This window comes from Mus caroli, unplaced genomic scaffold (assembly GCF_978045245.1).
Source record: "Mus caroli unplaced genomic scaffold, Mus_caroli_1 scaffold_14, whole genome shotgun sequence".
NCBI classification, from domain to species: domain Eukaryota; kingdom Metazoa; phylum Chordata; class Mammalia; order Rodentia; family Muridae; genus Mus; species Mus caroli.
This window is the reverse complement of record NW_028227269.1, coordinates 69,359,726-69,386,655: the sequence shown is the minus strand read 5'-3', so window position 1 is coordinate 69,386,655 and position 26,930 is coordinate 69,359,726. Positions and strand designations below refer to the sequence as shown.

Genomic DNA, 26,930 nt, shown 5'->3' with positions numbered 1-26,930 from the left:
AACTGGAGGTTAGGACAGGGCTATTGACAAGCCTCTACAGGGTAAAGACACAATAGAAGCCAGCTTTAGAACTGGAGGGCTGATTGCATACACTAGCAAGATTTTGCTGAAAGGACCCAAATATAGCTGTCTCTTGTGAGACGATGCCGGGGCCTAGCAAACACAGGAGTGGATGTTCACAGTCAGCTATTGGATGTATCACAGGGCTCCCAATGGAGAAGCTAGAGAAAGTACCCAAGGAGCTAAAGGGATCTGCAACCCTATTGTTGGAACAACATGATGTACTAACCAGAACCCCGGAGCTCTTGTCTCTAGCTGCATATGTATCGAAAGATGGCCTAGTCGGCCATCAATGGAAAGAGAGGCCCATTGGACTTGCAAACTTTATATGCCCCAATATAGGGGAATGCCAGGGCCAAAAGAATGGGAATGGGTGGGTAGGGAAGTGGGGGGCGCTATGGGGGACTTTTGGGATAGCATTGGAAATGTAACTGAGGAAAATATGTAATAAAATATTAAAAATTAAATTAAAAAAAAAAAAGAACTGGAGGGCTGGCGAGAACTGTCAGAGTAGAGGCGCGAGCTCAGACCAGAATGGAGAGATGGATCGTAGAAGAGTGGAGAGGGGGAGACGTGTTTGTGACCTACCCTACTCACCTGGCTTCCTGGCACGTGGCTACAGAACTTCCACTTGTCGCTAACTTCAGCATTAATTGGGCACCTTTCCTATGCCAGGCCCTGCACTAATTAGGTCCTTGGGATGTCATTGCAAACGAGGAGGGGGATGGTTTCTGAACCTACTCGAACAACTTAACTGCAATTTTTAAAGAACAAAGAAAGCTTTGTTAATCTTTAGCATCTAATACATTCATCACTTCACTTTCCCTGATGATCTCTGCCCCTCCTTTTTCACACCATCCCTCCCTGGGGATGACTGGAATGAAAAAATGGCAATGACCTATAGGAGAGTCCCTACCAAATAGCCCCGCCCCTACTGGGGAGCTCCGCCCCTACCGGAGAGCCACGCCCCACCTTCTGTGGGCACCTGTGGCTCCTGTAGCACCAATACATCACAGACAGAGGTGGTCAGGTCCCCAGTTTAAAAGGCAGAGTTTCAACATTCATCCCAGGCCCCTGGGTGCAGACAGTTCCCTTTGCACCTGAACTTAAGGGACAGAAGAAGAAGATAAAGAACTCAGAGATGGCTGCCTGGGGCTGTGACAGCTCGGGTGTGTATATTTAGTACCAACAGGAGTCTGAGAGGAGTTGAAGGATGGATGGGTTTCATGGTCCTTAGCGGCACTCCTCGAGGTTCTTCTGATTGGCTCCTAGAAAAGCTCCCACTGTAGCTTCAGAGCCTCCATTAGGTTTCCTAGCCCTTCATCTAGCGTGGTTCACAGATTTCTGCTGAGATCCTTTCCCTCAACTCCAGGCACTGCACCCTCTGTGTCTACAGCCCCTCCCTCTGAATACAGTCTCAGTTTCCACTTTTTGTCCTTAGCCTCCAAGAGGCTTGAAGCTGAAATTGGAGGCAGAGCCCGCCCCAGTGCCAGGTGGAACAATTGACTTGGGTCCTCTTAACAGGGGCGTTGGGTTACCAGACACCCATCTGTTGGCTGTTCTCAGCGAGGAAACTCAAGCCAGATCGCTCTCAGGGGCATTAGCGCCACGCTCCCCTGCCTGCCCAGAAAAGGGAGCCGCCTTACCTTCTGGCACCTTCCTACTAACAACTCCCGTGTGGCCCCTCCAGGCTTTTCATTAATATCCCAGCACCTCGCTGAATAGTCCGAGTTCACTGCCAGGAAGTCTTTGGGCCTCTAGAGGAGCTACAGCCCGCTGGGCTATGCACCCGTCCTATCTTTTCTACCCAAAACACAGCAATACTTGCCTGACAGAAGCCATGTCACCACCCCATCAACGCCACCACCTTTCCAAGAAAGCCAGGTCACTAAGAGCAGTTCAGTAATTAGTGAGTGAAATAAATTTGGTCTCTTTAAAAAAGAAAAAAAAAAAACATTGTATTCAAGCGGTACATTTGCATAAGTTAAGAGTCAAAGACACTACTAGGCACCATTTCCACACAGCAATGATTTCAACCCACAGCGTGGTTTCAGAGGAGGATTTCTGTCCATACTTCTCAAAGGCATTCTGCTTTCTAAACGCTTCTTCCTTCACGTTAGGCCATTAGCAACTTTCTAAAAGCAAAAGTGAGACTCTCCCAGGCACCTTTATACCCCCCCCGCCCCCCCCCCCCCCCGCACGGTTTTCTGCTCCGGAAGGGAGCAGACAGAGCTATCTGACCAGGTGTCCTCAGTTTGCTGCTCTTTGGTTTGCTCAGTGTGACTTTGTATCACCAGCTTTTTCATTCTTTACAGAACTATAAACCTCCTGTATCGCTCGTTAAGAAACAACCACGTTTATGAGACTTTCTCGGTTTTTGAAAATTCCCTGACGATCTGCCTTGAACTGGTTTTCACTGTTCGGTTTTTTTTTTTTTTTTTTTTTTTTTTTTTTGTTGTTGTTGTTTTTTTTTGGGGGGGGGGCGTTCCCTGCATTTTTCCCCCCTCGTTTGGACATGCCTGTCTTCCCTCTGAGTCATTTCTTGCAAGCCTTCTCTTCCCATCTGGCCCATGAGCACCAGCTGGTTTTCCATGTCTGCAGGTCCTGGATGTCAGCACCCTCGCCTTTTCTTTCTCTTCCTGTTGTCCTCTTGACCTTTTGCTACTGCTTTCTGGGGAGGACTCCCATTCTCTCTCAACTCTTCCCCCGGAACATTCACTTAGCTCTGTACTGTAAAACTCTCTCTTCTCTGTGTGGCGACCTTCTCTAGTCTTCTGCGTGAAATACATTCTACCCCAACAATATTAATGATAGAGTTTTCTCTAAAAGGCATTTACTCCCCAATTCATTTAATTTTTAAAATTCACATCTATTTAATGGAGGTGTGCATGTGGTATGTGTGTGTATGTGAAGGTCAGAGGACAGTGTGTGGGAGAATATCATGAGTTTTCTGGGGCTCAAACCTGGGTATCAGGCTTGGCTGCAAACACCTGTGCTTACTAAATCACCCCCGCCCCCCAGCCTATGATGTTTCTCTGAAATACTAATTTCCTGAGAAGAATGTGTAGTTTAGAAGAAAACAGCAAAGGTCTTTTTCTGTCGTTCGCTGGTCTCTTCAAATTTACTCAGACCCTTGCTCAATGTCCTTCACGCTCATTTGCAATGCACCTAACCCTAAGCTCACACTGATAACCATGCCGTGTCTCTGCACCATGCTAGCGTAGAGTACCTGTGTTAGCTCACTGTCTCAGGGTGTCAGGGGTATCAACCGAACAGATCGTTACAGCAGCCAGGATGCACACAGAGGAGGCCTGTCTCCACCGTTTCCTTTTCTTTTAAAGATTTATTTAAGAGCATGGCCTAGTTGGTCATCAGTGGGAGGAGAGGCTCTTGGTCCTGTGAAGGTTCTATGCCTCAGTATAGGGGAATGCCAGGGCCAGGAAGTGGGAGTGGGTACGGGTTGGTGAGCAGGGGGATGGAGGAGAGGATAGCGGGTTTCCAGAGGGGAAACTAGGAAAGGAGATAACATTTGAAATGTAAATAAAGAAAATATGTAATAAAAAGTTTTTTAAAAAGGCTGAAGTAAAAAAAATTATTTATTTATTTTATGCATATGAGTACACGGTAGCTGTCTTCAGACACACCAGAAGAAGGCATCAGATTCCATTACAGATGGCTGTGAGCCACCATGTGGTTGCTGGGAATTGAACTCAGGACATTCAGGAAGATCAGTCAGTGCTCTTAACCTCTGAGCCATCTTTCCAGCTCTCACTTTCTTCTTCTTAATCTCTTTGTGTCTCAGCCCATGGGATGGTGCACCCCACATCCAGTCCAGTTCTTTGCCCACTAGTTAATCTTCTCTGAAATGTTCTTACAGATATACTTGGGGTTGGGGGACACCTTATTATAATCTAGGCACTTTTTCAATTCACTCAGGCTGACAATCAATATTGTCCATCATAGATAGCCTGGGAGCCAAAACCAGCTTGTTCTCTCTCTCTCTCTCTCTCTCTCTCTCTCTCTCTCTCTCTCTCTCTCTGTATGTGTGTGTGTGTGTGTGTGTGTATAACTATCTCTTTATTTGGAACAGATCCATACTCCTTTGCTTCTATGTTATCTAGGCTGCATCCATGCTATACTTATAGAGGTATGTAGTTCTAATAAACTTCGCATGACTGAAAAAAACTAAAATATTCATTTTTGGCTTTCTATAAGAAACAAATTTCTACTTCTTTTGATTTTATATTTTCATCTCTTTTGGTCTTTATGCTTTATGGCCAGACACTTCTTTTTCATATATGTTTATAAACTTCATAATATAATGTTTTTGTTTTTGCATGAAGCAAATCATAGCTGCTATGGACAGTCTGAAGCAGCCCCATATTCCACACCTGGGATTAAAACAAAACCATATTCTTAACAATATTTCTATGTTTTCTATGAAACCAAAATTCCATAATCCTCACTACACACTAATACCCAGGGTTTTTCCTTTCTTTTTTTTTTTAAATTTATTTTATTTTTACTATATGTAAGTACACTGTAGCTGTCTTTAGACACTCCAGAAGAGGGAGTCAAACCTCATGGTGGTTGTGAGCCACCATGTGGTTGCTGGGACTTGAACTCAGGACCTTCGGAAGAGCAGTCTTAGCCACTGAGTGGGTGCTCTTACCCACTGAGCCATCTCTCCAGCTCATGCCCAGGGTTTTAATTTTATCCAGTCAAGTTGAAAAGTTAATCATCGTGTGGGTTGGGAAGGCAGTTCTGGGAATTGAACTTAGAGTCTTGTGCATCTGAGGCAAATGCTCCATGACTGACCTATCTCTTGTAGATATCTTTAGGTCAAGGAAAAGTTTGAATATTTGTGGGCTGTAGATAGGACTTCTTTTCTTTCTTTCTTTATTTCTTTTTTTTTTTTCTTTTTGGGACTTATTTTTATAGCACTGTTATTTTGTGAGCAAATTCTTAACTTTTTTTTTTTTTTTTTTGGTGTGTGTATTGAAATTGGATCCAAGATTTTGCATATGCTAGGCAAGTAGTACTCTACCACTGAGCCACATCCCTAGTCCCTTTAGTTATTTAACTGACAGCAAAATTTAGGTATTTACATATTATAGAATGATTAAATAAAACTGATTAATATATCTGTTTCTTTTTATGTTTGGGCAGATTTAGTCTTCTATGGCTAAGGTCAGACTTGATCTTCTGAACATTATTATTTATGGAGAGAGAGAGAGAGAGAGAGAGAGAGAGAGAGAAAACACATGTGTCACAGTGTTTGTGGAGGTCAAAGGACAACTTTATAGGTTCCTTCTCCCTTTCCACTTCTCATGGATTGAACTCAGGTATTTAGGCTTTTGTGGCAACAGCTTTACCCACTGAGGCATCTTGTTGGCCCCTATATCCCCTCCCCTGCCCCCCCCCCACCTTAAACAGTATCATAGCTGAGAACTGTCATGAGCTCCTGACCCTTCTGTCACCAGTTCTCCAAGTGTTGGTATTATAAGTGTGGACCATGCTTGTTGTTGTTTTTTGTTCTGTTTTTCAAGACACAGGGTTTCTCGATGTAGTTCTGGCTATCCCTGTAACTTACTACAGTAAGTTAGACCAAGCTGGCCTTGAACTCAGAGATCTCCCCCATGAGTGCTTGGATTAAAGGCAAGTGCCACCTCTGGCCTATCTTCATGCTCAGTTACTATGGTGCTAAACATCATGCCAGGGTTTTAAGCACATTCGGACAACCAATTTACCAACCGAGCTACATCCCCCAGCCCTACGTTTATGTTTTGTGATGAAAACATTAAAAATTTTAAACATTTTCCAGGTATACGTGCATTGTTCATCGGTGGCAACACGTATATGAACTTGGAGGATGTATATTATGTTAAGTGAAATAAATGAGGTTTGAACAAAAAAAAAAAAAAGAAAAGAAAAGTTAATCATCACACACTTCCATACTGATACGGCATTTAAAAACTTTCACATAAGGTCCTCAACGTTTTTGGAAAGCATCACCTCCCCTGGGACAATTCAGGGATAGAATCCCCGGCGTAACTCCTAACCCCACTTCCCCCCTTTCCCTCTGTGAATCAGAAGGTTACGTTTTTCTAGACCTTTCTACCATGACGGCAGATCTTCAAGTGCTGCTCTGAACTGGGGCAGGGTATCGGGCAGGGATGAGGTAACAGTGACCATTGTTCAACCTAAGGATCGACAGGGTTTGAAGCGTTTCGTCCGTCTGGCCTGCTTCCCGGATGCTGTTTTCTGTGTGTTCTAGCTGAGTATGACCCTGAGAAGTAAGCCCCGAGACTGCGCTCCTTCCCTGCGGGCTCTGCTGTCATCTTTCCATCTGCCTGTGGGGCCACTCCACTGACCTTCTTTGACAGATGGTTTTTACTATAAGTCAAAAGGCAGGTAAAAGACAAAGAACCAAAACCAAATCACCAACCAACCAATCCACCAACCAACCCACCAACCAACCCACCAACCCACCCACCAACCAACCCACCAACCAACCAACCAACCAACCCACCAACCCACCAACCAACCAACCCACCAACCCACCAACCAACCAACCCACCAACCAACCAACCCACCAACCCATCAACCAACCAACCCACCAACCAACCAACCAACCAACCAACCAACCAACCAACCAACTAACCCACCAACCAACCAACCAACCGAAAAAACAAAAGACAAAACCAAAACCAACCATCCAAACTAAAATCCTTTGACAGTATCCCGGGATAAAACAGGCATTTTTCAGGCTAGTAAAGGAAGTTTGGGATGTGTGTCTTAAATGCCAGCTAATCAGTTTAGAAGTAAACTTGGAACACAGTTCCTTTCCTAGTTGAAAGCTGCCTGCTCTAACAAAATCAACCTCTGGCAGTAAGGAGGACAATACCTGGAGTCGACCTCAGCTGATTGCAGTTGATACTGGATGGGTAAACACCCACCCTATGTAATGAGTTGGTTAATTATAGCTCTGTCGTGTTTATAGACTTCCACTAATCTCTAAGTATTTAACTTTGTCACCTACAATGGCTCAGAGCATTTAAGCAGATCTTCTCAAAAGTCACGTTCCTCTGCTGACTCTACATACATGACTTAAGAATGAAAGGGCTGGGTGGAGTAGCTCACTTTCTTTATCCGCTGCTTGGGGATCGGCCTACACAAAGCGTCTGAGAAACGATGAAGCAAATAAAACAGTAACAGGGGATTTAAGAACAGTTGACAGCACTCCCTCGGCCCTACCCTCGTCCTCAGCTAAACAGTACCTAATGCTCTCACCCAGAAAGGGTGGATGTATCCACAAGTCCTGAAACATCGAGTCCCTTACCTCATCTGAACTCTAGCAGCTCTACTGATGAAAGAATGTCACTCCTCTCACAAAACGCAATACATTTGGATGCTCTGGGGACCTTGCTCATCCCAAGCAAGGCTCATGGTGGTTTAGCGGCAGTAGTCCGGCTGGTCCATTAGCGCCCAGGTTCAGCTATCGGACAACAGGCTCATCTCTTGTGCATCCGTTTCCCCTGCAGAGTCACTCAGGATGAAGACTGATCTGATGCGCTCTGGATTAGCCCCTGGGGCCATGGCTGGTTTCTGTTCTACAGTCTTTGTAACAAGCAGCCAAGACTGAATAGAGTGGAGAAATGATAGTCACTGTACCTGTGGTGGTTTGACTATGCTTGGCCAAGGGAGTGGGTGCTGTTAGGAGGTGTGGCCTTGTTGGAGGAAGTGCGTCACTGTGGGGGTGGGCTTGGAGATCCTCTTCCTAGCTGCCTGGAAGCCTGCCTTCTCCCGTTTGCCTTTGGAACAAGAGGTAGAACTCTCAGCTCTTTCCCAAGCACCATGTTTACCTAGATGCTGCCATGATGCTCCATGCTATAATGGAGTGAACTTCTGACACTGTAAGCCAGCCCCATGAAATGTTTGCCTTTGTAAGAGTTGCTTGGTGTCTAGCCACAGCGGTAAAACCCTAACTAGGACGGTGCCTAACTTCCACATGCAAAGTGTTCATGCACCTACCTCTCATGTGGGATTCTAGACTGCTAAACGGCTCTGTGTCTTAAGAGCTAAATGTCTGTTGACATTCTGAAAACCCTCGTCTCTCACCCTACTAACCAGGGGCATCTAATTTCTCAAACAATCCTTGGAATTATTACTGCCACTTTGTAGCCAAGAAAACTGGAGTGAAGAAACGTTTGGTCTTGTCTTCAGGGATGAGCTGGGCTTTGGAGAGAGCCACCCTTCCCTTTATGCCTCTGGCCTTTACCTTTCAGCCTTGTGAATGCAGCCACATAAAAATGACCAAAATCAACACCCCACAGACAGTTTTAAAGGACTACGTTTAAGTTATTGTTTTAATTGATTAATTTTTTTTTAAAGTAGTTCCTTTAGAGTCAAGGAGCTGGCTTAGTGAGCCAAGGTACATGCCGCCAAGTCTGAGTTCAATCTCTGGAACCCACGTGATGGAAGGAAGAACCAGTGTCTGTGCCTGTCCTCTGACCTCTACCTCAGTGCCATGGCATATGTGTGCCCACATGTACATACAATAAATAAATAAAAATGTAAACATGCAAACACACACACATATTGAACTAGTCCTTTTAGCCTCTGATGAGACTGCTCCAGTGTCTGGAAAAGCCCTTGAAACCTTGCTGGCTCTCCTAGCTGGCAGTAATCACTGCCCCATGGACATTACAATCAACATGTGCCGTTCTATTACGAGTTAATGCAGGCCTGGTATGCCCAGAACTCAGCATCCCCATCATCACAATGTTGTTTTAAATATTATTCATCGTGGGACAGAAGATCAGAAAGAAAGCATACAATGGATTCTCTCTGGTTCTTGTTTCATTGAGAAGTATAATAACGAGAGACAGACGCCTTTAAAGGCAAAAAAGTTAACTTTATTGATGGTCGCGCATACCATGAAACACCTCTAAGAAATAATTACAAAATAACGCCGTAGCTTTTTTTCTTTTTTTTTAAACATACTTTCAGTATCATCCCGACGTGATGATCCTTTCACAGAAAGGACTGTTTATAGCTTACTTAGATACAAAGCTCACCGTTGCAAATACAGATGCAGGTGATGCAGGGAGGTGACGGATGAACGGGTGCGTCTGTCTGCCAGCCATGGACACGCTAGCAAGAGCAGCATGAGTGACGGCTTTATACTTTCCTCCTTTTACTTTGGAAAACGATTGCCCAATACAAGAATGTCAATTCTTCAAAGTGGATCTCCACATACACGTATGTCTATGATTCTCCGGGGGATCAGAAATGAGAAACCGTTTCCTGGCTGATCTTGTCTTTGAAAACCCTTTAAGACTATTTCCAAGTCTGCCTGGAAGAGGGCAAATGGCGATCGATAGCCTGGGCAGAACCCCGAAGATTAGATTCTGGAGCAGAGAGAAAAAAGGTATAAAGCACACATCCAAGTAAGCAACCTCTCCATCTCTGTATCTGCAAGAGACGCCGAGGGCTGTGGGGACGCACGGCAATCTGGGCTCTGGAGAGCGTGTACTTCACCAGGGTGTGGCCCCTAAGCATCTGTGAGCAGTGATGAGACTATGCAATGACTCGGAAGCAAAAGAAGCCATCAGGTGACTGACCCCTTCACCCTTCGCCTATCTGTGGACACTGAGACACTTATACATTCTGGCATCTGAAACTTTGGTTCTTCTAAAAGCATTCGACAAAAGCAAAATAAAGTCATGAGCACAGAACTTCTTTTTCCTTCTTTAAAGTGTCAGGTGAGAGTTACTGGATGTGACCCTGCTGAGGCCGTGCCGGCACAGGAGGGCAGCATGGTGACCGGGCATGCCTGCGGCTACCACGGGGCTCTGGGACACTGACCTAGACAGGGGGAAACACTGCTATGTTCTGCCTGACCCTAAATCTATTTCTTCCTTACTTGGAAACATAAGTTTGTACAAAAATATGAGTTTCTTTAGAAAATAATACATAGTCTTCTTTTTAATAAAACCTGGCAGATAGCAAAAATGGAGTATCAAAATATGGTAAACAAATGTTGTAAAATACTAAATCATTAAAAACATCTCCTAGAAAGACATTGTGCTATGAAGTTCTCTCCTGAAGGGCAAGCAACGTCTTCAATGTATATCAAGTTGACCAAACTCATTCTCCTGGCTTGGTTTCATTATACACTGTAACAGTAGCAGGCCCTGTCTTAAAAATGGCCCATTCTCCATCACTAATATCTTCTGTATACTTTTACTTCAAAATGAATAGAAAGACAATTTTGGATCTCCAATCCTACTGCATTACTGTCTCAACCTGGTACACTTTAAATCAATCTCCCAGCCACAGGAGACTGGTTTAAACTGGCCTGGTGGGACCTGGGTATGTTTTAAAAGCTCTCTGGACAAGTCTATTATGCAGTCAGGGTTGAGAATCTTGGCCAAAGGCACACATGGAAAAGTCACTCTACATTTATCAACTGATTGTCTGTGTCTAAGCATCCTCGACATTAAACAAGAAATTCTATGTGTGCAAGACATATACTGAAGTCCAAATGAAGTCACTAAGCTTCAAACACATAAACACACAGAGTTCCACGTATCTAGATACGTATAACATATACATACAGTTAGGGTATCTTGTTAAAGCAGAAACTAGCATCACCATCTGTTGGCCACCATTAAAAACCAACAAAGGAAATACAACCAAACAAATGTCTTCTGAGACATTCCCAATGGTTGTTAACATACACCAGCTTTGTAAACTGCAAAATGTACCATGTCACAAACACAGGCAAATCCCAGAGCTTCCTGGGAAGGTCATGGAAGAACAAAACAGCGGACAGAGCACTGTCCGTTTGTGAAGGAGCCCAGTGTCCCGGCACATGCCTTCTGGACTCTGAGTGGGGCTTCCATCTTCCATCACATACACATCTTTGGCTAGAACATAAGACCCCCACCAACTTCAGTGTTCATTTCGGACCAACCTCTGTGAGGCAACAATAGCTACGTACTAAGAATGGCTCTCCATAAAATAAGAGAGAACTCCCCTTTGTCCTCCCCCTCAAACTGTGCCTCATGAGGAAGTGGCTAAAAAACTCATAAGCAAGCAGATAAGCCGATAATATCTTTCACATGATAAACATAAATTTGAACCGGAACACAAGAGATGAACAAACACACTGCAGTCCGACAGTCTGAAAGCTGGGTAAAGCTGGAACGCACACTTCCTTCCAAAGGGGCAATAGACACCTGGGCACTTGTCTTCCTCTTACATTCTGTGTTTCTTTTACCTCTGCATAATACTTAAAGTGCAACTGTCCCAAGGCTTTTGTTTCCATCTCGAATACTATAAAGAAAAAGCTAAGTTTGGGGTGAAAAAGTTATGGCACAAATAATGTGTAAAGACCCTCAGACTCCACAGCCTCCAGCAGACAGCGGCTGCCCGCAGGGCTGCCCGCAGGGGCGACTTAGACGACGAATTCTGGGACTTCGTCGTGAGTGAGGTCCAGAGAAAAGTACTTGCTGGCTCTTTTCACTGGAAATGCGTCCTGTATGTTGACGCACTGCTGAGCCAGGCAGCTGTTGCAGTAGAGACCGCTCTCATCCAGTTCATGGCCACACCCGAACGTGTAGCTCTGAGCAGTGTCCTGACACAGGCCCGCAATGCGCAGGAAGTCTTTCTGGTACAGTCTGATGTCGTCAAGGCTCAGGCTATGGCGGTCGGTGGAAGTCTTTGGTTTTCGACATATCGTCTGCAAGATAAAAGAAGGGTGAGAAAAATGCAATTATGGATCACATGAGAAGGTAACGTCTCTGCCCAGCAGAGACAGCTGCTGCAAACTGTAAAATGTCAAGTAGTCCTTTCATGTTAGAAATGGTTTTCCAACCCGAACGTGCCCTTCTTGGGGAGTAACTCCGAGTATATCACAATGCCTGGGGCAGCTGTGTGGCAATCCTCCCAGTGTATACAGCCAGCACAAAGTCAGGCGGGCTACAGTCCTAGCATTTGTGAAATTGAGTGACATAAATGAATCAGGATAGGGCAGTTCAACTTGCTAATACCTCTCCTGCTTGGGTCTGTTAATATTTTAATAAGAAATGGAAAAGCAATTATCACTCAAGAAACATAGCTTGAAGAAGCAAGTTTTAAAGAGTCCAGGACATAAAGTGTTCTGGCTGCCAAAGGCTGGGAAGAAATTGGGGCTTCAGAGATGGCTTAGCCTTAGTACCGCTGCTCCTGCAGACAAGCTGGTAGACCTTCAAGCACCCACAGCACTGCTCTTAGCCACTCATGACTCCAGTCTCTGGGGAATGACACTCTCGTCTGGCTTATACAGGTATCTGCATGTGTGTGCACACATGTGCACATACACACACACACAAAATAATTTTTGAAATGCAGAATAAAAAAATCAGCAGTTTGTGGTCACTCAAAGAGGTCCTGTCCTACCAAATGCCACCAGTGGGTGGCCGGCTTTTTGAACTCATGATCCCAAGTGGTCTTGGTGGAAAATAGAGAAGTTAAAAGCTGACTCAGGTAATACCACAAATGGGAGATGGTTATTGAGCAGTCAAGAAACCAGACAGGCGAAGTTTGCTGGTTAGCACCAAAAATGGACATCTTGTTGGGAAAAAAGACACCAATTTGCTAGACACAAAAGTTCTAGGAACACATTTTGCTACAAAGTGTCACATCTGAGTGACATCAGCTATTCAGAATAACCCCTTTAACTTGCTAGTAGTCTTCCCCAGTCTCAAAAGGGTCTCAGAGGTGAAATTATTTGGGCATTGCCACAAACCCTCAAGGCACACAAATGGCCGAGAGTTGTAGGTTTGGTCTTTTCTGCTCAGCTGTGACACCTGTGATGTCCAGGGATGACCGTGTGCAGTGCGGCATACACGGGCTGGCAGAGCTGGCCTCTAGTTTCCATGTCACACATACTGGTTAATACTGGGACTTTTAGAAAAATATTTAGTAAATGTCATTTTCAAAGTTTGGCTTCTTTTATAGAAGTACAAAAAATGGGTAAAAAAAAAAGTAGAGGTAAAAGGTAGAGGAGAAAGAGGATGCCAGGGAGAGGGAGAGAGAGAGGGAGAGAGAGAGGGAGAGAGAGGGAGAGAGAGGGAGAGGGAGAGGGAGAGAGAGGGAGAGAGGGAGAGAGAGGGAGAGAGGGAGAGAGAGGGAGAGAGGGAGAGCGCGCACAAAGAGCAAAGAAAGAAGGGGAAAGAATATAATACATTTTTAGCGTTGAGCCACTCAGTGGTCACAGCTGGCAGATAGATAGCCCAGCAAAGCACATTTTGGAATTCAATCTGAAAGGCAAAGCGGGGTGGAAACTGCTCTTCAATGAGCACACTCAAACAGCAACCTTTCCTTTTCACCTGCTGAGGCGACTAGTCAGCCCAGAGACACACCACACTGACACACTGACACACAGACAAAGACACAGACATACCCGCTCAGGTGTACATACTCAGTTAACCAGAAGCCTGAAGACTAGGGGCTCCCACCCAGAGGGCGCTAGAGAGATCGTGCAATAATGTATACATTTATCCAAATCAAAACCCAAATGTAAGTGGAACTAGCTAGCGAAATGAAATAAGTCAGCAGACAGTGAGGATGTATGTCACGAATCCTTTCCCTCTGGCTAGTGTTTGCTCATTTGCATGACTCGCAGTCTGACGTAAGTAGGCCTGTCACTCTAGCTGCTACGATGAAGGGCTCAATCCACAGTACCTGTGGAAGGGAGTCGGTGCTCTGTCCACGCAGCCTGACAACCGTCTCTGAAGAGCTGGAGGTGGAGGAGCCGATTTCTTTCACAATTAACCCTGAGGTAAAAGAGAAAACACGGTAACCTCTTCACACAGCTCTTTGTGTTCTCTAACAAGTACCACTACCAACTGTGAGCACTGCTGAGGCCTCAAGTGACTCCCCGGTGGGAGTGGTGGCTGTGCCTCACAGCTGGTGGCGCCCACTCCTTAGCAGGAAGCAAGGAACAGCTAGGACGGGGCGGCTGGGGGAGCGAGGTCCAGGAGTGAGCCATTTATAATGTTAGATGCAGGTCTTAGGTGTAAAGAGGCCTCTTTACCCCATCTGCAAGTCTCCCTTCTCTCCACGCATCTCGGAGTGGAGCACCAATATCATCTAGTTTTGTTTCCACGTGGACAGATGTGGGATGCTGACCTCTGCAGTCAGATGGGCCAGGGCTGGAATCTGCCCAGATAATTAACCGGTTGTGTATCCAGGCCCATATCTCATTAGCTTCCTTTTATACCCGGGCTGCTCTCAACTAGCTTTTCAGCGATGACTAAAGAGTTGTGGTCCACAAGGGTTGGGTGCTCCAGCTTGTCAACAGACCACTGTGACCTCCGCCCCCACAGCAGTCGCCAGTGGGAAGAGACTAGGATGTGGATGGCAGGGAGAATTCAGCACTGGGTCTCAGGTCAGCACAGCCCTTAATCACCTCTGTGCTGCGAGGAAACCTCAATTTTCAGAACTAGAAATCTAAGGCTGACATTCTGACTTTAGCATGTAAGTGATGTGTCTCTCCAAAAAAATGTTTCCAGCTCCAGCTGGGTATCAGACCGAACACCACTGGAGTTTTTGTTGCCAGTTGATGAAACAAGTGAGGACTGGCAGGAGAGGCATAAGGACAATTGCTTCAGAGGGGTGGGGTCCCCCACCTTCCAGGAAGCTTTTACTCAGCCACTGCTAGCAGCCCAAAGCCTAGCATACACCTTGTAAATACACAGAACCCAGTGACTTGTGAAGCTGCTTCTGGTTCACACACAGTGGTTTAGAATGCTTGGGTGACGCTCACGTTTGGGCGTGGTACACACTGCATTGCCAGATGCTTGCTCTAGACTCACGAGGAGCGTGTACCCCAGATCCCACAGGACTGAGGGGCTCTGCGCTGGCAGGGATACAGTATGATTGTGTGGGGGCTCTCTGGTGTCCTTGGCTCCTCTGCCTGCGAACAATCTCCTCCAAGCCCATATCACCACTAAAGAAGTCAAGACTCAAGCATGGCTGCCTCCATCTGAATCTGAGGTCAGGGTCCAAAAGCAAGGCTCATGTGGCAGAGATGCTGGACATTAGGGTGAAGCAAGGAAAATCCTGGAAGCCCCCACGGTCCCAAAGTCACATTTGACATGGTCCGTGTCTTAGTTACGTCACTTTTACATAATTTGTGCTTTTCTGGCCTAGCTTCTGAATTCTGCATAGTATCCTTCGGCAAATCTCATGTAAAGGCTAATAGTCTGGTGTCTAGTGATCAGGCAATTCAACTATCCACTGTTTGTTTTCTCTTTCACTATTAAAAAGGCATATACATGTTTATTGAATATTATTAATGGTCATTCTATTTAAATTATATTTCTATTTGAAACTACAAAATTAATAATCTCATAAAATTGAATGCAGAAACATGATCTGAGGAACTTTCCAGTGGCCCATGTACTCTACTTTCCTAGGCATTTTGGTATATGCTCCTTTAAATCATTTCCTTTTTACAAACACAAATATGTAGCACTTCCTTTACATTTACTATGTAAGGAGACAATTCAATATAATAAATAGAATGGGTAGGAGAATCAAGGTCGGTTAGCATCATGAACCTGGTGTGGTGGGGGCGAGGACTCCCCATCTACAGGTCTGGCCTGTCTACCGTGGCTCAGGCTAAACATCTATAAGCTGTGCTTGGGCTGAGCGAGCCAATGCACTCCCACAGAGAACTGTCCCCTGTACTCTTGTCCAGGAAGAGCCAGGATGGCAGCAGCCGTGTGTCTGTGTAGTTCCCCTCTGACAACTGATGCTCAAAGCTGACAGTGTCTGGAGGACAACCGTCCAGGGCCCCTTCCCAGTGCCGGCTCCCCAAGTCTTATGCCTGAGCAACAGAGGACTCTGATTGGTGACATGTGGTAAAAGGTTTAGATCAAACCCACACTGCTAGCTTCAGAGAAACGTGCCCTACAGAACATTGATACAACCCTCGAGCTGAAGTTACAGTGAAGGCACACTTCCTAGAAGAATTCATGTAAATACAAAATTTAAGAAAGTCTATCTAAAAGTCAAACTGGTTTGACACTTTTTCTTGCAGATCTTCTATTCATATAATACAGTATAGGACACAAACCAAAGCAAGCCTGGGGGCTGACTTCTGTTGCTAGCCATGGGCACTTTTCTAGTTAATCTCTATTTTTTTTCAAAACTGAAGGGTCTCCAAGGTTTCCTCTAGGGCCATTATGTGGTTCTCTAGTTCTCAGATTTATAACAGCAAGGGAGCAAGGGGGTAGAAAGGAAGAAGACAAAATCTAGCTATCCTCCAACATGGACTTGTGGTCCACAATCTGGGTAGAAGATGCTAATATTCCTTCCTGGTGCCCTCACCCATCTCTGCCACAGAAGGCACCTGGCCCGGGGTCAGGCCACCTGCAGTGGCTCTTCTCCCTGGTGGATTCAGAGTCCCCAACCACCATCCTATTTTTAGAGGCGCCTGCCTGGGGGCTTCTGCAGGCAACAGCTTGCCCTAAGAGCTCACCTGAGTGTCCGTTCAGCTTCCTCGACAGGAGCATATCTTCCGTGATGTAGATACACATCTCTGGGCTGACTTCCAGCGACTCTTCGGTCATCGGCTCCAGGTCCCTGGGGTCATCAACCAGCATCTCTATTTCTGAGACGTAGGCAGGGAAGAAGACAGTTAATGACCCAAAGGGAAACGAAGACCACAGCCCACAGCCATAGCACACATGTGAGGGTAGCCAGGTAGATGTTCACATCTGGGAACTCTAGGGACGAATTCTCAGTGTGACATGCTCCCTTCTGAAGAACTGTTGTTACGGCATGACCTCTCATGCCATGTTTGATATCAATTACTCTACTCTTTAAGGAAGAGGAGAAGCTGTATGGTCTTGCTGCCATGCCTCAGGGCCCACGGATGCTGATGGGTCACTAGCACCGGGGCCAGAACTGCTGACCCACACCCACCTGCCCTCCCACCTCCCACGGCAGCTGCCTCAGAGCTGCAGGAAGCACTCAGGAGCCTGACTTGCTGTGCAGTGTTTCTTAAGAGAGTTAATAGGCTTTTTTTTTTTCATCAACCCCAGATGCTATAGCTCTAATGTGAAATAGAAATGGGCTTAAAAAGAAGCACATGGATGCTAAATCTGCCTGACACAGGCTGGGACCTGTTGCTTTATCTCAGCGGAGAGTAATTTCCTGGCAGCCAGGTTCTGTAGTTCTTTTATACTCCCTGTAGTTTTGGTTAAAAGGTAGAGCACTCAAGAAACACTTTGGGAGTTAATACCATGTACTGGATGCAATTTTCTTTTTAGAGAAAGAGGGGGATACTGGACGGTGTGGACCTAACCACTGCCTCACTTCTTACGGGGATGAAAAACGTAAGGCATAAGGGCTACAGGGTTTCTGTCCCCTTCACGTCCCACAATCCGCCAACCCTCTAGTTGCAAAGGTCCGTAACAGACACAGGCAACACAATCAGGTCACTGGGGAGGCAATGAGACTTCTTCTCTCTCATCATCACTTAGTCACTTCCCAGACGACAGGGCTACAAGACCAACATGTGAGTGAGTAGCCGTAGCGACAGAAGTTACCCTCATCTTGCGAGTCCTCTTCCAGGCGGTCTTTGCCTCCACTCTCAACCCCTGAGGTGTGGGAGCTGCCATGGCTGGTCATGGAGCTGCAGGTCTTCAGCTTCCGGTGCATGGCGCTGCTTGAACAGCTGTCTTCCGGCCCTGGGTCCCGGGGCTTGGTGTCTGCCTCGATGCCCGAGGTGTGGGAGCTGCTGTGGCTGGCAGTGGAGTGGCGGGACAGGCGCTTATGCTTCACGCTGCCAGCGCTGCTCCCACTGGCTCGGGACCGCTTTTCCAGTGGGTCCATGTCAAGGTCCAGGTTGTCGCTGATGTAGGATTCCCGGTACTGCTTTTTCTCTGTGTGGGAGAACACAGCTCAGCGGCATACTCTACTAAGCCAGGCCATGGACGGTGTCAGGCTGAGATCAAGGGCAGCCTCTCTGATCTAGTGACTGAGGCATTCTGGGAACTGGAGCTTGACACAGAACACTATACAAGGAGAAAACACCAGGGCAGCAGAGCAGGGGATCTGGGTGGAGGTAGGCTTTAGAATGAAGCTTCACTATAGAGAAGTGGGCTCCTCAGAGTGTCATGGCATGCCCCTTCCTGTCTGTTCACTGTGATACAAGTTCAAAACTGAGAGCATCTAACACCTTGCAGAGCAATGGGACATTGCATGACAGCCACGACAGGCTTCCGAATTCTGCAAAGCTGTCAGAAAACAGCATGTTACATACAATCAGGTCCTCCACACTCTGTCAGTGTGCTGACTGCTGTCCATGTTACATGCCTCTATGTTCAGTTTGGCTCCTGATGCCTTTAGGTGCTAAACCTAACAAGACAGAGTTGTTCAGGAAATTTCTTTCGAAGATTCTAAAACTTAGCTTTTCAAAAGTAATCCAAGACTGGCTTTCTCCTGTTTTGTCAAACAAGGAGGTGTTATCTACCATAGTCATCATTACTGGTTTAGGGACATACCAGGTGCCCTCTGATTGGTAAAAGTTCTCAGATTTAACAGATCAGTGTTGTTGTTGATACGGTCAAAGTCAGACCCTGGAAAGCCAGACATTAAGAAACGTTCTTGGCAAACACTGAGCTAAACACACTCAAAGTTAGGAGTCTCAGCTGAATAATGGTGGTGGTGGTAGTGGTGGGGCGCTGTGCTCAGAACGGAATACCTATTATATCTCAGGTGAGAAAAATGTCAGAGAAACAGTCTATCCTTGTCTTACTACTGAGGAGAAAGAAACACAGTAGACCAATGCTAAGGACAGAGTACATTGGAAGAACATTAAACTGATGTAATTTTAGACTAGCAGTCTAGCTGGAATCTCGGGGGCTTCTTAATAGACATACTTGCCCTGCTTCTTGGCTAGGTGGAGTCATTTGCAGCCCTGATGTCTGCACACAGCCCTGAACCTGCACCTCCACCTGCTCTCCAGGGGAAAATGGGTGGCGGAAGAGAGAACAGAGGTCTGGCAGACGCAGCCCTGCCTCCTTCTGAGCACAAGGCGTATGGTCAGGATACCTATGCTCTCTACAGAGTCTGTTTTGGAATTTAGTGTAGGAAGTGTGGCTTCTTGGCCTGCGACCCACGGATGTTCTAGGAACTGCAGCCTAACTGTAACAGTTTTCATGACTCAAGGCAACTTTCTTCCCCTCTCACCCCCATGGCAGTATTCTTGTGATCACTGTCTATAAAAATGGCGAGACGGTAGTATCTTAGAAAGGTGCGTAGAAGTGAAATGTAAGAACACTCCTTCTTTTTATGCTCAACTAATCCCATAAAAGGGCTTTTCTGGTTAAAATAATCCAGATTACAGGTGGACTAGTGGATCTGCAGTAAAGCTAGCTCACAGAAACTTGGTGTGACAGTTTCTTCAGATCTGAAGATACCTCTAAGTAAAACAAATGAACAAACAAACAAACAAACAAACATATTTTCTTTGTAAGAATCCTGTCTCTATCATTTATTTAAACTCAACCAAATAAGCACTGCAGTTTACACCGTTATCACTCCTCCACCCTTACTGTGCTCTGAATACCCCCTCAAACTCAGGCTAAAACTTCATTAGTGCTGTATCAGAGTGAGATGTGGGGCTGTTCAGAGGTGACTAGGCTGTGGGAGCTCTGTCCTTACTCAGGGACAGCACTGCTGCTGCCGCTGCCGTGGGAGAGGCCTCCTACACTCTCCTGTGCCTGCTCCTTGCCCTTTGGATGATGCATCAGGAAGTCCCTGCCAGACATTCTCTATGCGTCAGCAGCCTGGGGTGTTCTGTTATGGTGGCAGAGTGAACAGACATTTGCTCACTTAAGCTCCCAATACACTAAGGGGATGATGCCCTGGCCTCTAAGAGCTCAGCATCTTTCGCAACTTTTACCTTATCTCTGCAGGGAAGATCAGACTCTCAAGGGCTCCCCTTAAGGTCATCTGCATTACTAAATGCTTTGGGTTGAGAGCTGATGGGACAGATGAACCTTTTAAGGTGCCATGGTAGCCACTTAGCAATGAGGTACATTTGGAAAACAACCATGGGCTCTGTACCCAGTTGGCTCATCTGTCTCATAAGCTCCCTCTTGGTACATTTGTCTGGATTCCTCTTAGTGTTCATGTCAGCCCAGAGATGAGTCAACCTGGGAAAAACGGGCAGTCTGCGGTAGAAGCACTACACCGCACGGTGCTACCAGCTCCTGTCACAGAAGAGTCACAGTGGCAGACGGCAGGGAGTGGGTGACTCGCCCTCTCATCACTGTACAGTCAGGGATTCTCCACACACATCTGGCCATGTCTGGCTTTAGAAAAGTTGATCAGATGCACGTCACGTCTTCTTTAGACAGAGGGAGGACAGCCCCTGCTCTCCATGGGAGCATTGGTCAGCACTTGTCTCATATAGAGTCCTAAAGCAGGAGTCACTGTGTCCCAGGGCCCAGGCAGACATTCCATCTCTAATCTGATTACTGTGACAATGACCACAATAGGATTTTGTGGAACAAACTGAAAGCAATTCTAAGCAAATATGTGACAAGGCCTTTGCGGATGAGAAGCTGGTGTTGACTAAGTGGAAGAGGCCTGGGGCGCCATAACTGATGACCAAGACAGAAACTGCTAAACTCGTCAGCAGCCAGAGGCCGCCAACACAGGCTCCTTCCTTGCACAGCGCAGCTTGCCCCTTGTCAGGAACAGCACTAGGAACTCAAACATCGTCTTCAGGTCCAGCACATCTCCTCAAAGCCCTGACAGGGCCTTGGGCAAAGTCCTTGGATGGAAAAGGCCTTCTCCATTGTTATTATTATAGGGTCAGCTTGAGGGTCTCCCTGCTGTCAATCAGAGAAGCTGTGGTCTATGTTCACTTTCACTTGGGGCTAAGGAAAGCGTCACATTGGAAGGGATTACAACTTCCTGCAGACAGCTGTAGACAGGAACACTCAGCACTCGAGTACAGAAGGCTTCCACCCTAGCCCATTGCAAGCTTTTCAAGTCAGGGGCTAGAAACACATGAGGTGGAGGACCTGCTCGGTCATCCCTACAGGACTGCAAACTGAATGCAACTTGGTTCTCAAGTTCTGGTCCATGTCTCTAAAAATCCCATTCTGGAGGTTCTTAAAATTTCCTGCTCCTAGCAGGTAGAGAAAGAGGCCAGCAGAGGCAGCTGGGCACTGTACTTCACACCTTTAATCCCAGCACTCAGGAGGCAGAGGCAGGCCTGGTCTGCATCGAGAGTTCCGAGACAGCCAGGGCTACACAGAGAAATTCTATCTCATAAAGAGAGGCCAGCTGAGGCAAGCCACCCTTTGCTTTCCCCATCAGGGACTGGGCTGCACACTGCCATGACCATGACTGTCTCACCTTCATTCTCCTCCTGCTTGCGGAGGTGGCGCAGGACGGGCTGCAAGTTCATGTAGAGGCGGTGGCTGTTGCTCAGGAGCTGCAGGAGGTGCCGGGAGCGCGTGGGGCAGCCTGTGTAGTAGACGAGCTTCCTGGCGGACGGAAGGCCATCCGGTAAAATCTCAAACTTCTTGCCCTGTGGAGGAAACATGCAAATCAGGTTGTGGCAGAGAACGTTACGAACTGCCAAATTCCCCTTTATATTTCAAGTAAGATTCTTTTTTTTTGTTTGTTTGTTTTTGTTTTTTTTGAGACAGGGTTTCTCTGTATAGCCCTGGCTGTCCTGGAGCTCACTTTGTAGACCAGGCTGGCCTCAAACTCAGAAATCCGCCTGCCTCTGCCTCCCTGGGATTAAAGGCGTGCGCCACCACGCCCGGCTAGTAAGATTCTTATAGATGTGTGAAGCTCAACGGACCATCCTCTGAGGGACATGTTTCCTCATCAGAGCTGTCAAAGGACATGGGACACCAAACTCAGGGTTTCTGGGAAACCTGGACAGTGGGTTGGGTTGGGCGTGTTCATCTTCTTTGTCCTAGCATAGGGGACCCCTCCCTCCAGATGCGATCCTAACACCTTAATGTAGCAAATAAGAAATGGAGCTGAGGCCAAGCACCAGCGAACTGTAGTTCACATATAGATTGTGCGGATTCTTTTAAAGCCTTGGCTCTTCAATTTATTGGACCCCAACGCTGGGATGGCAATATCTGAGCACTAAGCAGGCATCAATTCATTTAATCCTCACAAGACATCTACAGTGAAAAGCCTGCTACAACCGCCCAAGAATGAATGAGAGAAACTGAGTCACTAGCTCAAGGTCACACATGTAGACTGCACTGGGAAACTGGTCAAAATGGATTCCTCTCTCCAGGCTAGAATCTCAGGATCAAAAATCCCTTGAGGAAGGGAATGAGGCTGAGAGATCTGTCATCTTCAACAAAATCTTAACTAAGAGTGATGTGGTGTGAGTTTCAGGAGTCGAGGATCACGGTACCCTAGAGTCTTAACATCACTACTGATTCTGGGCCATGAAGGGGGCAAACTGGGTCACAAGTTTCATTTTTTTGTTTGTTTGTTTGTTTTGTTTGAGCCAGGGTTTCTCTGTGTAGCCCTGGCTGTCCTGGAACTCACTCTGCAGACCAGGTTTCTGCCTCCCAAGTGCTAGGATTAAAGGTGTGTGCCACCATGGTCTGGCTCTGATTTTCACGGTTCTGGAAAAGGTCCAGACCATGGCAGCAGCGGTATGGAGTGTGGGCAAAACATGTTCCAGTTTGCATGTGAGCGAGGCCAGAGCAGACGGCACCCAAGCAACTATGCAGAGTTGGGCCTTCTGAGTGGCAGGCTGTGAGGAGCCAGTGTGAGGCCAACAAGCTAAGGTGGCCCTTCATCTGCACAGGCCCTCTCATCTGCAGGGAAGAATGTATGTCCCCAGCTGCCGCTTTTCCTGGTCCACTTTTCTAAATTGCTTCAGAGATCAGTAAAATTGTGGGTTTCAGTGGCCTCCAAACAGACACAGATAACAGGGACTGCAACTCTTTGAATGCTACCACGGAGAACATGACTGTCCTAGAACCCGACTCACCCTCAAGATCCTGAAGATGGAGCGCTTCCCTACTGCTTACAGCAGACTACTGAAGATGACCACGGGGTGAATGTTAATAGCCAGCATTAATGGGAACATCTTTTGATGTCACTTTAATTCTTCACTCGCACTAAGAGCCATCTGAGGCCACCAGCCAGTCTCCACACTGCCTCATTTACCCTGCGTGCCAACAGGCTGTCTGCTGTGGACTTTTAAATGGTTCTATTCGATCGATTTACCTTATATTTCCCCTTCGCTTTCCTCCTCTGCAATTCCAGTTACTTAAGACAGTGTGGCAGACACTGGACGCACAGATTATAGTCTTTGATTTTAATTTGCTGCTGACATAAATAACTGCTTATGAGGATACTCATGGAAGCAAAATGTCAGCTTTTTAAAAAAAGCTTTTTAACATTTATTTATTTTGTGTATGCTGGGGTATGTGTGTGTGCAAGCCACTTTGTGTATGGGGGCAGGTCAAGACAGTCTTGTATGTTCAAGGGATTCAACCCAGGTTGCCAAGTTTGGATGCAAGCCCACCAAGGTGAGTCATTCCACCTGCCCCTAGCTTCTACTTAAAAACAAAACAAAACCCACCCCAACTCCTTTCAAATAAAGAGACGACTTTTATCCTTAGAAACAGTATTTTCAAAGTAAAACCTCCAAAATTCTCAAAATCAACGATGAGACTTCCTTTCCCCTCCCCCCGCACCCCTCTTCCCTAAGTTTCTGTACACTCACCACAAACACCAACTTCCCAACATTCGTCCAGGGGAAATCATAGAGCAACTGTTTCTCTTCTTCTAGATTCTGTGGGAAGAATTTCAGTACATAGGCAGTTAGGGGAAATGGGATAGATTATCTTAAAACTGTCTTGACTTATAATAAACTAAAATTCAGTAATTCAAATCTGAAACAGTCCTCAGCCCTTTTTTGGAAAAGGGCCGACAGTCATTAAGGTCAGCGACAACAGCCTGCAGTTCCTGTGCACTGTATGCACTGGCCTTCCAAAGGCAACTGTCACTTACTTCTAAGTTTAAATATGAAGTCCAAAGGACTCAGACACGCAGCAACTGGGAAGGGACTGAGACTTCCAGAATTGGGTATTTTCCCACACGGAAGATAAGACATCTTTATAGCTTCCTCACAGGGAGCTAACTCCTCCTAATCTCTAAAGGATAACACTGTCCCCACCCATTTATGGGACACTATGTATATCAGACAACCGTAATGCATGCTGAAGTCCCTGGGTGGGTGCTTTTTAAGGTAGGAGAGAAGAACACGACAAGTCATAAGCTCCAAGGGGCAACGTTTGGACAGTGACACTCTGTGAGTGTCAAGCCTGGGCCGATCGTCCACCCTGCATTTTCTGCTAAGGGGACTGACTACTGTCTAGGCAGGCAGAGCCACGCCATCCACAGACTTATGTCACCCACCTCTGTGCTGACAAAAGGGAAATGAGGACTGAGCCTTGGTGGGGGTCACACAAGCATTCTCTGTAGTAAAACCTGCCCAACACCATTTGATACAAACCTGGAAAATCTGTATTCCTCGCATGGTCAGTCCTAGGGTCAGTGAGCCTTCAACCTCCCTTTTATCCTGACAGAATAAAGGTTTATGAAAAGTCACTTTTTCCTTCTATAACAAACAATTGAACAATGAAGAAAAAGACATTTCAGAACTGTAAGGTTTTTGGTTTTTTTTTTTTTTTTTTTACTTAAAATAGCTGCTCAAATCTTTCCACAGTCTTTGTTTCCTGAAAGACTTAAGAAAATCTTGAGTATTTGCTAAACCAGCTGCATCCTTTCCTTCAGACTCTTTTGACTTCAGGTTTAGAGTTCAGCGCTGTATGCACGCTTCTGAGACTACTCTAGGTACATGTGTCTCTGAGAGCTCCAGCACATGGGCACTGCACGCCGCCCTCGCCATGTGAACGTTCTTATCTTCCCCGTGCTTAATGGATGTGTGGATGTTAGAATGTCAGGGCAATGGTCTAGTTACAGTCTGAGATGCGTCTGACTTTATGGTTTTCAAATCCTGTAGCTTTCTCAGCTCTCTATCTGTGATTCAAAAAGGACAGACAAGTGACCAAACACCGAGGGCTCTCCCTCAGAAGGTTGATAGTGCTAATTTGCTAATTGCTGATATGATTTACATTCTGTTGTGTATGTATGTGTGTATATAAATGATAAACCTTAAGCCATTTTAACTGTAAGGAAAAAACAGTACAATTAAAAAACGTGCTCAGATTTGGCCAATCTTCAAGGACTTATGTGTAATGAGTAAGGCATGAAGCCTTAAAAGTTACTAATAAATATTTTTTTTACCAGATATTATAAGACAGTAGGTGAATATTGTCCAATACTTATTAAATTCAAAGGATGCTTAGGCTTATCTTATATGCCTGGGTATTTTGCCTGGGTGTATGTCTGTGTACCACCCATGTACTCAGGGCTGGCAGAAGCTGAAGTGGGTGTTGGACGCCCTGGAACTGGAGTAATGATGGCTGTGAGCCACTGCTTGGGTGGCAGGCATAGAACCCATGTCCTGAGAAAGCGCAACAAGTACCCCAAAGCACTGAGCCACCTCTCCAGCCCCCCAGGTCTTTATTAAGTTTAAGGCCAGTTTTCTCAGGATCACAGGAAGAAGTATTAGAAAGCATGGTCTTGCCTGGCATATAGAGAAGAAACTGGCCTGTCTCTGGCATGGAAAGGCACATGCAGTGCTGTGCTCAACAGAGCCTGCTCCATCAGCACACACTCAGGGCAGGTTCCCTCCCCAGGCGATGTCCACACTTTCTGAAGTAAGCCTGGGGCCAAGGCAGTGCCGCAGTTCACGTCTGAGACGTGTATGGGAAACCAGGCAAAAGGTGCTTCCTTCAGAATGGCCTGCTTCCCTTATAAGCTGCCCCTATGTGAGGCAGATGCAATGGCTTGACTTCTCCAAGTGGGCGGTGTCTGTCAGGTACCAGTAACTCATCTCCCCGCTTCAGTTATAGCTTTTGTTAAATGTCTTTTTAAAGCAGACATTTTCTATACAATGCAGAACTATATACTGAGCAAATTTTCTTTTTTTTTTCCAAAAGATTAATTTGTACACATCAGCTTTATTGAAAGATTAATTTCTAATCAGATTTCTTTAAACTAGCAAACCTCCCCAGCAAATAAAGCAATAGCAGCGATAGGTTCTGAACACTTGCTGATGTCATGGGCGTCGTGCCTTGCCGTGTCAGGACTGTTGGTTACTGCATGGACCCCTCTGGCCTTCACAGTGCAGTGTCTCCCTTACTCAAGAGATGGCCCATGACCAGTACAGCTGCCCAGATCCCCAGGGCCTCTAACTGACATCCCATCCCAAGGCCGGACTCTGTCCAGTGTACTGTTTATATTTCTAATATACTTCAGAATAGGAGCCGACTGTCCCAGATGCCACTTATAGGAATTTTCTCGTGTAAAGTGAGATGTCACAATGAAATCTCTCAGAAAAAGTGAGTCAGCCCTTTAGGAATTTCAACAGAGATCTACGGGCCTCCATATGCCTTCCAAGGATGGAGAGGCAGTAATGTGAGGGAGGGAGAGGGAGGGAGGGAGAGGGAGGGAGGGAGAGGGAGGGAGGGAGAGGGAGGGAGGGAGAGAGAGGGAGGGAGAGTGTTCTGAGCTTTGGAACCAGCCAGGAAGTTACATTTAGTAACATGACCACCCAGCAATATGACCAAACATATTCTCCCCGGACAATGGTCCCATTTATATTAACTCAGTGTAAGGGTAGGGACAACCAACATATCAACAAAATCCCATGCTGATCATCATGCCTGTCA

The 26,930-nt window shown here is 46.3% G+C and overlaps 1 protein-coding gene across 3 annotated transcripts in view; it reads right to left on the bottom strand.

The window, feature by feature from the left end:
- Positions 1-8,962: 8,962 nt before the first annotated feature.
- The window catches only part of Frmd6 (FERM domain containing 6), a 74,661-nt gene continuing 56,693 nt past the window's right edge, over positions 8,963-26,930 (bottom strand). For all 3 annotated transcript variants that reach the window (XM_085830431.1, XM_085830433.1, XM_085830432.1), the window contains exons 8-14: positions 24,647-24,712; positions 23,855-23,923; positions 21,496-21,670; positions 17,670-18,005; positions 16,603-16,729; positions 13,795-13,891; positions 8,963-11,809 (exon numbers count right to left, since the gene is read on the bottom strand). In XM_085830431.1, the coding sequence (XP_085686557.1) occupies positions 11,525-11,809; positions 13,795-13,891; positions 16,603-16,729; positions 17,670-18,005; positions 21,496-21,670; positions 23,855-23,923; positions 24,647-24,712 (1,155 nt within the window). In that variant the 3' untranslated portion in view covers positions 8,963-11,524. The remainder of the gene's footprint in view (positions 11,810-13,794; positions 13,892-16,602; positions 16,730-17,669; positions 18,006-21,495; positions 21,671-23,854; positions 23,924-24,646; positions 24,713-26,930) is intronic.